This window comes from Hemiscyllium ocellatum, chromosome 12 (assembly GCF_020745735.1).
Source record: "Hemiscyllium ocellatum isolate sHemOce1 chromosome 12, sHemOce1.pat.X.cur, whole genome shotgun sequence".
NCBI classification, from domain to species: domain Eukaryota; kingdom Metazoa; phylum Chordata; class Chondrichthyes; order Orectolobiformes; family Hemiscylliidae; genus Hemiscyllium; species Hemiscyllium ocellatum.
In genome coordinates, this window is record NC_083412.1 from 54,801,021 (window position 1) to 54,815,997 (window position 14,977).

At 38.9% G+C, this 14,977-nt stretch overlaps 1 protein-coding gene across 1 annotated transcript in view; it reads right to left on the reverse strand.

The window, feature by feature from the left end:
- Nucleotides 1–241: 241 nt before the first annotated feature.
- Nucleotides 242–14,977, reverse strand: part of mao (monoamine oxidase) — a 152,453-nt gene continuing 137,717 nt past the window's right edge. The window contains exons 13-15 of the mRNA XM_060833059.1: nucleotides 13,409–13,520; nucleotides 4,380–4,442; nucleotides 242–2,646 (exon numbers count right to left, since the gene is read on the reverse strand). Of these exons, the coding sequence (XP_060689042.1) occupies nucleotides 2,491–2,646; nucleotides 4,380–4,442; nucleotides 13,409–13,520 (331 nt within the window). The 3' untranslated portion in view covers nucleotides 242–2,490. The remainder of the gene's footprint in view (nucleotides 2,647–4,379; nucleotides 4,443–13,408; nucleotides 13,521–14,977) is intronic.

Below are 14,977 nucleotides of genomic sequence, written 5' to 3' on the forward strand. Positions count from 1 at the left end.
ATAAGAACTAGTTTCTGAAAAAAAAGAGTTTGAACTATCATTCTCTGAATTTCAATGGAAAGAAAATTGGACAAACAAAAAGCTGCTAGTTCTTTTCAAACCCATTTTGCACTAACAATGTTAACTAATTTCACTCCTATTTGTCTGATTTTGTCTACTACCCTACTCACAATGTATGTAGTACGATCCATTGAAGGGCAATACCTTTCAAGCATACTTTCAAATGACTTTTACTCAGCAATATTTTCACAGTTTTTATTACCAGATCAGTAATCAACAATATTTGTCAGATGCCATATTAGCACAAAGTTGATTTTAAAACACTCAATTTCACAAGATTTGTTCATAAAGATTTTACAGCAAATATTTCATTACTTAAGCGTATGCCGTCATCTGTTGTTCAACTGTCTTACACAAGTTACTTGCCATTTCTCAAAATTACCTGCATTAGTCGTTAACATTTTTTACAGCATCAAGAAATGACCTATGTCTTGTCATGCTGATTGCTGGTCTTGTGCAAAATTAAATATTAGTTATGTCAAACAACCACAGAAAACACCTGAGAAACTCAGCAGAAGGGATCTAAGGGGCAACTTTTTCACACAGAGGAGTATGGAATGGGCTGCCAGAGGAAGTGGTGAAGGCTGGTACAATTACAACATTTAAAAGGCATCTAGATGAGTAGATGAATAGGGAGGGTTTAGAGGGATATGGCCCAAGTGCTGGTAAATGGGAATAGGTTAATTTAGGATATCTGGTTGGCATAGATGGGTTGGACTGAAGGGTCTGTTTCCATGCTGTACATCTCTATGACTTTGAGATCTGGCAGCATTTGTGGAGATAGAAACTGAGTTAATGTTTTGAGACCGACAAAAGTCTTGTTCAGAACTGCCTTGAGTTCTGAAGTCATATCAGACTCAAAATGCTAACAATGTTGCTCTTTATACAGATGCTGCCAGACTTACTGAATTTCTCCAGTATTTCTGTGTTTATTTCTGACTTCCAGCATTCGCTGTATTTTGCTTTTAGTTATATCAAGCATGAGCTTTGCACACAATTCAAACAAAACACTGATTTACTTATCAATCATCACATTACAGGTGTCACCTGGTTTACATTGTCCATGTACCAGTGTAGAAATAAAATGTTATAATTGACAATATAAAACTTTGAAATGTTACAGCTTGAAAGTGTGCACACTGAAAAGACACAGTCACATAGGCACTTGAGAAAATATAACACCACAAAGGGATAAGGCACAAAGACAAAACTCACAAAGTCTTCGGAGAGACAGAATCAGCATCACTGTAAAATGTTCAAATACACCAATTTTACCAAAGACACTGATACCCAAGTTGCATTATCCATCACTGTATTTCCATATTTGTTTTAGTTCAATTACACTGAACATACACTGATGTTTACAAATATTCTTAACACTTTGGATTAATTGCAGAGTAGTGTCACTTTTTAAAATACATTTTTTTAAAAACCGTAGCTCATCGTTATGCAACATTGGCTTGAAAATTTTATCAGTTTCTTTTAAGAATGGTTTTTAATAACTGTTGAAACTCATGATTAAAAATAGTGAACAAAGTATCACAATGCTGAATGTTAAAGTTGGATAACATTTGAACTTTTTTTTGGTAGTTAATGGTGACTGTTATGTGTTATTTTAATCAATCTAAATGTGAATCTATGCTTCAAACATGAACTGTAGGCTTTTAAAATGAATTTCTAATGAAACAGTCACTTGTGGTGTACTGGCAGAGTATCTCAGCTCAATAAAATCTACAGGATGAGCTAATCAGATTTTCACAAAAGGTTTGGAGAGTTCCTGAAGATGCAGCACAATATACAATACTAGCCAGTATGTCTATACAAAACTTGCCTTTCTGTAATTTGTTCAAACTTTCATCACTGCAAGATGATCATTTGTATATGTTTCTCAGGGCATTAAATGCAATTTAGGACCTTAAAAAGACTTCATTAAGATAGATAACAAAGAAGATATTTGGTATTTTAATAACACCTAGTTTTATATATTATGCAATAATCTCTGTAAGAAGATTCAGCTGCTGTAAACAGAATTATAAACAGAAATGTTCTAATGAATACACATGAACATAGTGACTAAGAATGCAATCACCAAGGAGTAGCTGTTGTCAATGTAATGTGTATGATCATGAAAATTAACATAAATTGCAACACTAAATAACCAATACATGCAAAATCATGGATTCCTATTAGCAACTGCAAGTTCAATTATGACTTATTACGGTTCAGTGGTTGGAAAAAAATCCAAAGAACTCACAAAGATAAAAGGGTATGCAATGACATTTTCATTTGTAGTTTTCCTCATGGGAAACTAAATTATTGTGTGAATCACTAGAGCAGAGAAAGTTTTAGAAGATTAGTACAGTGGGCAGATGGTGACTGTAAATCTGTGCACTAAGGAAGAGGTGATGGGTCTGGCTTTGAAGCACCTCCTCAGTTCTTTCTGAGTAGACCTTTTTGATATGCAAAGAGCCCCACAGCAGCTGCAGACGTCAGAAATGTTGACCATCCAAATAACTTCAAACATCCGGGAACTGAAGGCATGTTTCTCTCCCAGAATGTTGTCTTGATTGGAAGTGCAGGAACGTCCTGAAAGAAATACCTACATCAGGAGCGATGTTACTGAAATGAAATTTTCACTAAGCAAACATTGCCTCAACCAAACAAGGAGACAAATCAGTTTGCTGGTTCAGGATCACACCATGTAACCTGCTGAGGCTGGCAGCACACAAACGTCACGCCTTCCTTATTTGCCTGATATTGACCTAATGTCAGTGAAGGAATAACAGGAGTGTATGGTTTGGAGGGTGACTTTTAGGTGGTGATGTTCCTATTCATCTACTCCCTTGTGTTCCTTGGTGGAAGAGGCCACAAGTTTGGAAGATGCTGTCCAAGGGGGTGTGACAAGGTGTTGCAGTACAAACTTGTATATGGACAAACTTGTTTCTACTGTGAGTCAAGGTCGATGGAGCGAATGTTTAAGATTGGATGCTAATCAAATGGGCTGCTTTGACCTGGGGCATGTCTAAGTGTTGTTAGAGCTTCACTCATCCAGACATGTGAAGAGCATTCCAATTGACCTCTGACCTGTGCCTTGTAGATGTTTTGTCAGGCTTTGAGGAGCCAAAAGGTGAGAAGCACATTTCTCAGCTTCTGACTTCCATTGGAATAACAGTATTTATATGACTGATCCAGTTAGGTTCGTCCTCGTCAGTGTTAACCCAAGGAGATTGCTAATGGGGAATCCAGTGATGCTAATGTGATTGAATGTCAAGGGGTGATAATCAGGTTCACTCTTACTGGAAGTGTTCATTCCCTTGCACTTGTACGGCTCAGGTGTTACTTGCCACTTGTCAGCTCAAGTTTGAATGCTGTCATAACAAATGAAGGAACTAACCAGCTAATCTTTAAGTTTCAATTGATAGAACAATAAAAAAAAAAGTGTTAAAGCACTGGAGACTTTACCTCTGAATAAAATACAGACTAACAATATCTGAGAAGTTCTATAGAGAGACAATAAAGAAAAGCAGTCTCATGGTTAAGTATGGCAATTTTTGAGGAATTAGACAATATTCAGTTTGAAAATCAAGGAGCGGGGGGCATCTGAAGACTGCATCAGTAAACAAGCATGTGCACATGACCAAAATGATGGAGTTAATCCGCTATAAATCAACACCAATGAAACTATAGTACTGACTATTTTATTTATGTACAGAACAATTGATTTAAAAGCAGCTGGAGGTCCCAGTTAATGAATCTGAGGATTGACAGATAAAATGTGAAGTTGTAATTGTCAGTTTCGATGACCATTTGACTGCAGTCAGTACACAATCAATGTCAAGTTGCCATCATTAGAGAGAAATGACTGGTAGTGGTTTAACCTAAGGGCCACCATGCCTCAGGCTAGGGGCGAGGTTGAGAAGGAGAGTCCTCCTTGGTAACCTCAGCCAGTGTGGAAATGGAACCTACATTGAATCATAGAATCCCTATAGCGCAGAAGCTGGCCATTTGGCCTATTGATTCAAAACCGACCCTCTGGACAGCATCCTAACTAGTCCCCATCCCTATCTCTGTAACCCCACATTTCCCCTGGCCAATCCACCTCATCTGCACATCTTTGACATTGGGAGGAAACCAGAACACCTGGAGGAAACCCATACAGACATGGGAGACCATGCAAACTCCACACGATTAGTGGCCAGAGGGTGGGATAGAACCCAGGTCCCTGACCCTGTGAGGTGGCAGTGCTAACCACAGAGCCACACTGTCAGCTTTGCAAACCAACCATCCGTACCACATGATAGAAATGTTCAGAAACTCACCAAAGATGGTGGCTCAGGTTGCCAGATCTCACTTTTTGAAATCATTCCCATTTCATGCAGGATCTGAAAGAGGGAAAAATAATGCACACAAGTATATTTTAATAAACATGAATTACTTTTCCCAATAATGCATTTACCCTCAGTAACGGGAAACTGGCTGACAGATACAATTTATCTTATAATTACCAACTAACTACTGATTTCACATACTACTGAAACAATAATGCAAGTTTAGATCAGCACACCTTCACTATTGCCTACCAACATCACCAGGGCAACATTTCTGTGTATTTCTGTATTTAGACTATTACAGAGCCAGCATTTTTATTCAGACTAACCCTCTGAACCTTATTAAGATTATTCCAGAGTTAATTTTCCATGTATTTGAGGCAGAAAAAGGTACCACCTTCTAACAACACATCAGAAAATAATGGCATGTCCTAATATGGGTTGTCACTGGACAATATCATTTATAATCAAGCAGGCTGTATCCTCGAAACCGAAGGAATATATTTTCTAATTGTGGTATACTTTGCTTAGAGTTTATAATTATCAATTACAATTACTCGCTGTCATATTAGCTCAGTAGCTTCAATTCTGAGCGAGGAGATTATGGATTAAAGCAGTATGAGATATGGGAACATACTTTAAGGTGATATTTCAATGCAATATTGAGGAAGTTGAACTTTTCTTAGAATGATATGCTAAATCAAAGAATGGTCTATCTGTAGGTGAACGTGAAAGATCCCAGTATCAATAAAGAGCAGAAATACCCTCCAACTCTGTCTAACATCATCAAAACAGATTGGCTGGTCATTTACTCTATTGCTATGAATAGGCTATGCATAGGCTATGTTTTTGTCTACTGAACAACTTTAAAAGTAATTATTTGGCTCTGAAACACTTTGGAAGACCATGAGAATATGAAAAGTGCTGATTACATTTCAAGTTAAAGTGGATTTTTTTTCTCCATCAATCATCTAATTTTCAAGTCAAATATCAATATAAACTGAAGTAATCTTTCAGAACTACAGTCACCTTCAAGTCATATTTTATACAGCATATTTCAACAGCTTTCCAATTAAAAATCATACCATAAAATTGAAAATTCAGTCTGCCTGACTAGACATCATAAATGAATGACTAACTAGCAATGAATTTGTTCACGGACTGCAAGCTCATCCCCAGGGTGAAGATAGTTCAATGAACTGGAAATTCTCCCTCTCTCTCCAGTGAAGCACTGACATAGAAAAAAAACTTGGTCCACTAGCTACAATAGCACTCAAAGCCCTGAATGATTGAATATTAGAAGGAGAATGAAGAGTTTATGGTAGTTAATGCCCAAATAAAATACTTGATATTAACTTGAAAATATCAGATTATGTTGTGAATACTACTGTTTTCCATTCGTGGAGAAGATAAAACACTTGCAAATTAGTAGCACACCTTCAATGAAACATTTAAAAGGGATTTTCACAATGCACTCTTTTCAAATTGTATATTATTTTGCAGAATAAAGCTGTTCCTTTACTAAACAGGAGGCTTAAAATGAATTATGTCCATACAATTAACTTTATTTTTATGTGCTTTAGTAGTGTGTAAAGTCAATTATACCAATGATGTCAAGGAATATTTGATGTTAACTCAATATTAACAATTGTTAAGTATGGGTTAGTTTGGACTATTGTTTATAATGTAATTATAGCGAAGAAAATTCATTTGTTTCATCTGAGTTGATCTGTCTAAAAATATCTATTGCAGCATCCAATGGGTATAAAGAGAGAATTCTACAGCTTAAGCCTGACATAGCTGTAAACATTACCATCAATCACAAGCCTAAGGCATGGAGGAAGGATATAATTCCAGACAAAATTTGGACAGGTAGATCATGGAAGGTTGAACAAAGTTCCAGAGACAGGTAGGTAAGAAACCACAGAGATCTGAACAGGAGGATGAGGATTTTAAAATTCCGATGTTGGAGGACAGGGAGCCAGGAGAGGTAGATATGAACAGGACTTGTGCAGTCAGAATACAGCAGAGTTTGTATGACCTCAAGTTTACAGAGGGCTGAGCGTGAGAGGGAGGCTGACTAGAAGGGCAGGGATAGCAAGATCATAAATGAGAACTTCAGCAGCAGGTAAGCTAAGGTGAGGGTAATGTAATTAAGGTAAAAGTAAGCAGTCTTTGTGATAAAGAGAATATCAAGCCTGAAGTTTGGCAGCTAGTAACTGTGCACTAAAGGCCCTGTGTTCTAAGAAAGCAATGAGAACCAAGTTATTGCAGCAGTCAATGTGCACTAAGAAAGCAATGTGAAATATCTAGAGACTAGCAGCATTAAGTGCAGAATGAGCAATTACACCAAGAAAGGGAGATCTGAGGGGCTAAAATTCGGAGATGTCTCCACCATGGTGAAAGTGCCAGAAGACATGAAGAATCGCAAATCCTGTCCCTGAAACTGGCTATTCTCATTTACTGTGGGCAGCTGGCTATTTCAAGTCCTAAGAAGTGGGAATTCGACATCGAGATTGTGGAGATTAGTGCAATCAAGAGCAGACTTGTTCTTAATGCATTTCTTTTGGTAATTAGTGAACCCCTTTGGAGAGCTGAGGTAGCCCTATGGATATTGCTTGTGGTGGGGGTCGGGGATCCATCTGGGAAAGGCTTCCAGTATCCTTTGGAATGGATCTCTCAGTTCCATTTGAGGGGAGGGTCAGGTGCTCTCCATGGACGTTGCCAAAGTTAAAAATCACACAACACCAGGTTATAGTCCAGCAGGTTTATCTGGAATGCGATCAGACCTACTGAGTTTCTTCAGCACTTTGCTGCTTTGATTATGGAAGATAAAAGTTGGGTCTGAGTTCTCATTTATGATTTTGCTGTCCTTGCCCTTCTAGTCAGCATTCCTCCCACCTTCAACCCTCTACCAACTTGAGCTTGCATAAACCTTTGTTGTATTCTAACCTGCACCAAGTCCTGTTCACATCTACCTCTGCTGGCATATATTGGCTCCCTATAAAGGGTCATGGGGTGATTGGGGGCACATGAGATATGTGGGCCATAAGAGATAGACACAGAGTGGCACAACAGAGATGACAGGCCTAAGGGTGGCTTCAGGGACATGGGTTAGCATGGATGGGGAATAGAAAGTGATGGAAGAGTGTGGTGAGAGCAGCGTTTTCTGTTTTAATCTTTATTTTTCAACTTTGCATGCAGTGCAGGAGTGCCCAGGCTGGCTTTCTGCCCAGCCTGCCCTTGGGAACCAGGCAGTTTCTTAAGTTCCTCCTTGGTCCCCTGACCAGACTCCTGCAGCAGCCCATCATCCTGGCACCAAAAAACCTAACTGTAGTGGGCCAATTTATAAAAGTTTGGGTTTGTGGATCTGGGATTTTTCAGAACACTGCTCTGCCAACCCATGAACAAAAATCAAAGCTAAAAAGTGTGGTGAATCCAAAATACTCCTGAATGTTAGGTTGTCAATTGTACATGAGACTGAACATTTGGAGTATACAGAGGATAGAATTACAGTCTATTTGGAACAAATGGATGGAAATAGAGCCACTTGAGTGCAGGGAAAGAAAGGGTTGATATGTAAAAGGTGTAAATTAAATGGCAGAAGATTCAATAATCTAAAATACATTCAGTTGTTTCATACAGACTAGCAGATTCAATTTTAATGAGTCTCATTAGTTTTTGACAGAGTTAGAAAGTGATAAGCCTGAAGACAGTAGCAGAAACCACCTCAGGGAAAGAGGCATGCTTACTGAACTCACAGTACCCAATGCTTTCACAGAGACATGTGATGCTTGGGTTTTCCTGTTCATTTTACTCCAGGCAGGTACAGGGGGAGAGAGAGACTGTGGCATGATTGTGTGTGTGTGGGAGAAGTCATGCAGAAGAAGTTATAAAGGTGCCTCAGAAGTGTGAAAGTATCTCTATATCCATTACTCCTATTTTGATCCTTTGGAAGACTGTTTGGAATGCCTTGGATCTCAGGACATTATAAACAGCAAATACATTAATAGCATTAGTGTTTTAACACTCAAAATATCTAATCTAAGCCCTACTTTCTAATTATTTTTAAGGATAATGACAATTTCATTTCAAAATTAATTATATAAAAAGCCAATTAATTCTGGTGTTCTCTAATGTACTTTCAAATTAAATTTAAGTAAAATATTAAAGTTATCTCACAGGCATTAAGCCCACAAAATTATTTATGATTTTTAAAGCTGCATTGTACTATTGAAGGTATTGAAAAAAAATTCTGATTTGACCTCTCTGAGTGGGACAAACTTGATGTTTTTCAGATGCAATCTGAATAAATCAGAAAAGTTCAATACCATCCTTTTATGTCCAAATATTCTATCTAAATGAAAAACAAAATAGGTTCTACAATGCTTGTAATGAGGTCAGCCTGGTGGACATCATTGAATATGTGTTCCCTGACTGTAAGTGTTAATTTGGTCCCATCAAGGAGCCCCGACTGACAGGCATAAACAGGAATGTCGAGGTTCAGTTCAGTCTGAGAACGGGCTCTGAGGAAACTGGATCAGTGTCAAGGGCTCTTCATGTGTAAAGAAAAGGGTAATTTTGTATTGGGATACTGGCCTCTGTGGAGTTATTTAAGATTCCAACTTACAAAAATAGAAAATACTGTAACTGCATTTGCAAAGAGAGAAACTGAATTGGTGTTTTAAGTCAATGATCTTTTATCAGAACTGACTTTTATAAAAGGTCACACAGATCATTAATGTTAGTTCTGCTTCCTTTCACACAGATGTTACTCAGCATCTGGAGCATTTCCAGCATTTTAGATCTCCAACATCCCCAATGATTTGTTTTTCTATTAGATTTAAGCATAGATTCCCGAGGCATAATATTACCTCCTTTCTGTCAATTCGGTAACATTCATGTATCTCATTTTGCTGTTTTCCGTCTCCAGACATCTTTCTGTCCATATATTGTTAGACAAACCTCTTATGCCTTAAAATCACAGAATCTCTTTATCTATACATTGACATCCTAAAATAACTCAGTTAAATTTGTCAAGCACTGTCCAGGCTCTATAAATCCATGCTCCTTTTCGTTCATATCTTTCCAGTTATTAACATGCATCCCATATGCATCACCTCTCTTAACCTAAAATGTGGTGGAACATTTTTCTTCAGCCCTTTAACTCGATTTTCATTTTAAAATTATTCCTCTGTTATCCCTGCCCAAACCAGTTTAAGTAACCTGACATGACATGGAGCATGCTAGGCCTGCAAACTGCTTTTTTCACTCCCATTCAAAATTTAAATATAATCACCATTTGATTATTTATCTCCTGTAGTGGTTCTTCCATACAACTCTGAGGTACTCCAAGACCTACTTCTGTTGTATCTCTCCTCTTAATTATAAGGTGGCTTGTTTGTAGTCTCATCACTTTAACTATTTTGTACATCTTATGTGATTAGGAAAGCACCTCTAATTTTCATTTATGTGCTACCAATCATTGCTTCTGCTCACTCCTTTGTATTTTGTCTTTGCCCTGATTATATCACTCATTTTTGCTACAGTGTCTTAATATATGCAATCAAAGCCTTTGACATGTTCCTTTCATTCTAAATGGAATACATTTAACCTGCAAAAGTAGAAAGCATCTGCCTGAAATGAAATGCTTGTCAATACAACAATGTATTTCCCAAGCATTCTTACACTGGTATTAAAACAAAAAGGAGGGAAGTTAAATACAGGAAGAAAATATTTGCTCTTGTATAGAACTGCTGACATTCTTAGGATATCTGAAAGTGATTCCTGAAAACTCATAGCTTTTTGCTGCCTTTCAAGGTCCAAGAGTGATTCAGAGATAGCTGCTGCAGACAGGACTACTGCCTCCAAACACAGTTCATGACATTTTACAAAAACATCAAACTGATGCAGAATGAAGATATGACACAGTTTGTAGTTCAACCATGACATAGTGAAACGGACCACTGGCCTCTTTAAGGGGAGGTTTCTATGCCTGGATGACACCAGTGGGACTTTGTCGGAGAGGGTGTTATGCATCATTGTGGCATACTATGCCCTTCTCATCTGTAATCGACAAAAGTGGTGGTGTCCTGGATGGAGATGAAATGGGGATCTATAGTAATTTTCTGAGATTCAAGATAAGGTTGAGGATCAGCATGTTGATCAGGAGGGCTGTGCAAGAAAGCATGGCAGAGCAATACATCACAGCACCTAAAAGGCCAAAGAGAACTAAACTGAAGCCCACTTTCACGATGAATGAGTTGGATTTGGACATGGTATCACTGTTTAACATTCTGTTGATAAATTAGGCAAGCAGCTCCTTCTTAGTGCAAAGCACATCTGGACCTTGTTATTTTTGCACTCCTTGCCATATAATTTGGTCGACTAAATGACGCCTTACCTATGTGACTGTATGCTTAATGGGTGATCCCACTTTAAAGTATATGCAAATTACATGTTCTACCAACCATTAAGATAAAGCAGCAGGCACTGTCAGTACACTAACATTGCATGGCATTGAGGTTAGGTAGCTCTTAAGGCTGCCTTCAGATATCACACCTGTACAAAGTAAAAGTAGTTTTTCCACAGATGCTGCCAGTTATGCTGAGTTTCTCCAGCATTTTTTTATTTGAGCAGCATCTCTGAATGTTGTGCAGTGAAGTCCATCATTATAACCAGCAGGGTGAGAGGAATCCTGAGGATGCTCCTTTCTACATTTCCACTTTCAGTATCCCTTCAATGTTTCAGAGAATGTGCGCAGATTGTGGAGTTGCCCTGCATTCTCCAGGACAGCATTGAGCCTACAAGAGGCAGCACCTTAGACAGCTTTTCTTGGCAGACCAGTGGGCTGTGGAGGTAGATTCGACATGTGGACTATCCCTTGTACATCTCCCAGCCTTGAATGGTCGTGTGTTCCCTTGAAAAATTGATAGAATAAATCTTTATTTCCAGGGATGTGGTGAATCATTGTTGGTCCTATACTCTCAAATTCTCACTCAAGGTGAGAATAAGTGTGGAATGATGTGTGTAGGCCAGGACTAGGCACATTCCCTGCACATTATATCTAATCTTATTGTTCTCCACATTGAAATGTAACACCTTAGCTGTGATCTTCAATGTAGTTTAAGGTTTCCTGATATCTGATACTACGCGAAGTCAAGACATCAGTTTCTTGTGAGAAATGTACAATGTTTGGTCATTAGAACTTCCTTCATTCTTTGGATACCCAAAGAGGTTGCTCATCTCTTACCGAGAGCCTTCTGTGCTGCTTTTTGTTGGACTCTCCCTCTATTTAAGTAACAATCTGTCTTTTGATCCTTCCTATCAAAGTGCATGCCCTCACACTTTCAGTGTCAAGTGATGTGCTCACCAATTTCACTCCTGAGTTTAATCTTGCAAGAGATCAACTTGGGTGAAAATCTCTAAGCTGATGGAGAGAGTGTACAGGTGAAATACTTGCTGATGCATCCTCTGGAGAGTTCAGTGGTTTTCTGCTGAGGTGGAGCTGAGGGTCTCTTGGCAGAGGTTCACTGGCTATGACTTGTGTCTTTGCAATAGAAGTAATTAGTTATAACATTGTCCTGGCTAACTCATTCTTAATCTGCACAGTGATAGGAGAACAGCACAATGAAGGTGACTGGTCTCTACAACCCCACAGGAGCAGTCCTGCCCCTCTCAGGCAAAGTGAATGTTTTCTCCTTGTGGGGAGTGAGGAATCTGATGTTTACTGCCATAACCAACCAGTCCCTACCCCAAATCCCCAAATCAGTCTTGGGACCTCTCAGCCAGTTAATGGGTCAATGTTTCCTGTGAGGAGGCACAAAGGGACAGATTGGTTATGTTGGAAGTGGATGGAATAGTGGTTAGCAATCATACATATGGGGGAGGGGGAGGGGGAGGGATGAGGTGTTCACAGTGAGTGACTAGAAAGTGCAGGGGACAGGAACGGTTAGTTGTTTGGGAGGATGAGTAGGTGAGAGACATTGAGTGGATATGCTGCACAGAATCATAGTCCATAAGTGAGAGGCATGATGCATTGGCAGTTACAGTGACTGCTGTCTTTATAAGCATGGGCACAAGAGACAAGCTAGTGGTACTTACCCTTGGGAATACATGGGTGATCAGTCACCTTCCTTTCTACACTGCTTCTGCTGGACCACTGCAGTGACCCTGGCTGCAATCTGTGTCCAGTGGCATAGCTTCCTGTGGTGTTCAGCTGGGAAACTGATAGCTTTCCTTTCCTTTACTGTATTCACCAGCACTTCCAGGCCCCTGTCCATGAGGTGGGGAGATAATTTGTCTTTCTTCAAGACCAAAATTTTGTGTTCCAAAACACCAGTCAAGCACCACAGCGTGAGAGCTGGCAGAGCATCCTGGAATGTCTGAAGTAGTCTGCAGCAGCTGTGCTTTAACTACGTCATCAGAAGTAGGCATGCAGAAGGTCTCACCAGTGGTGGTCACTTCCACTTCTCTTATAATGCAATTCCCCGAGAAGCTGCCAACAGCCCAGCTTCAGAATTAATGAGGTGAAGAGCAGAAAATTACGTGAGAAAATTCATGATGGGCTAAATGCTGTGTAACTCACTGCAAAAACATGTTAACTACAAAGAGAACATTTTGACTTATGTGGAAGTCTCTGCAAAAGGACTTGTCTGACTTGAGGTGATGCTAGCATCGAGCTAGAGCATGAATGTTCATCAGTCTATTTATAAAGGTGTGAATTTTATTTCTGATGGGCTCAAAGACATCTGCAATGTCACATAAGGTAAATACTTAAAACCAGCAGCAGGTGAGAGTCAACATTAAAGATGTATTAAAGTTACATGTGCTCTATAGACACATCATCTGTGCTAGGAATGTTTCCAGTTATGCAAAAAAGCTGTTGCTATAATCATTGCATTTTTAAAAAAAAATCACACTTATCTAAGAACTAATTTCCCAACACCAATATACGTTCTCAATTGCTTGAGGTTTTGCTGAACAAAATGATGCAAAATGTGAGCCTATGTTTGTCCTACCTCTCTGGCTGCTCTCTCCCCAGCCTGAACAGCACCCTCCATGTATCCACTCCACTGGGTAGCTGTCTCAGTGCCAGCAAAGTAAATCCTCTGGAATGGTTGCCTCAGGATTCTTCAAAGACAAAAATATTCAATAAAAACATGTGCTTAGACTATTTCAATAGAAATGTGCCCATACACACATGCAATTAATTAGCACTAAACGGTACAGAATTTTTGTAACTGCAATTATTTAAAAAAAAGCTCAGTTTTGTGCTGCTCCAGGGAAAAACAGAACATAAGGCCATAATACCATAATATATAGGAGCAAAATTAGGCCATACGTTATGCAATCTTTTTTGAAACCAGCTGATAGGCCAGTTAACATCACAAGATATTTACAGCAGGGTCATTTAAGCCATCTCATTCATGTGCGTAAAACAATTGTACACTCCCAGCACTCCGGAAAGTGGATCTTTTGATTGTTAATTCTTTTTTTTTATCTCAAAGGAAAAGTGGAACTGTTAGCCATTTAATGGATACACAGAGCATATAATTTTCCTGAAAGTTGGATTTTGATACTTTTGTACTGGCACTAAGTGTCTTTGAAAAATAACAGCAACTACCCAGTAACAGGGCTTGGATTAGTTTAAGTACAGTTTATTGCAGACTTGAGGAACATTTGGGTCACAGATCTCACATAAGCAAGCCAGATCCTCCTTTTGAATTCTGAAAGTAACAACATGCAAAGGCAAAAAGAAACAAAAATTCAAATTCTGACCAAGACTTCAGTCCAACTGACCAGCTACTCAGGACCTCAGTAGCTGGCAATAGCATGATATCATTGCCTAAATCCAGAAAAATATCTGCGAGAAAGTTCTCATTTCCCCAACTGACTTGGACTGTGATTGACAATCTGTACACTTTCTTGTCCATAATTTCTACCCAGGATTGCCCTAAAAGGACTGTTTGTCTTGTCCATCTGTCTGTCCTACGTGAATGAATGTCTGTGTATTTGGATTTAGAGGAGGTATGATTTAAGTTTGCATATTAATAATTACTTATCTGGCTTTGCCACATGTTAAAAGATATTTGTAACAAATAAGTTATGGTTTTCCTGTTTATTAATGAAACCTGGTGAGAGTTTCTTCTATCTTAGCTAGTGCCCACATTTAGACATTCACCGTCTCAGAGCGGTTAAATTGGTCACATTTCATATTTGTGATAACTCGTAGAATAGTGGGTCTTCATTTCCAGCACACCATTCAACCTGGGTCATGACATAAGTAATATTAAAACACAACTTAAAGTACAATCCATCTACTAAGTCCCAACAACGAGGGGCATCACTCTGCATCAAACATAGGAAACAGGTATCCATGAATTCCCACTCCCCGTAGTGACTTGGGCTTATGTTGTTGGCATTATTCTGCATTGCATAGTCACTTCAGCTCATTGCATAAATGAAGGTGTGCAGATGAATTTAAGCATTTCATAAATAAGACATGTGCTGCTTCCTTATTGAATTGGTAAAACGAGGCACAACATGCCAAAAATACATCACTATCAACAGAAAAAAACTAGAACTCA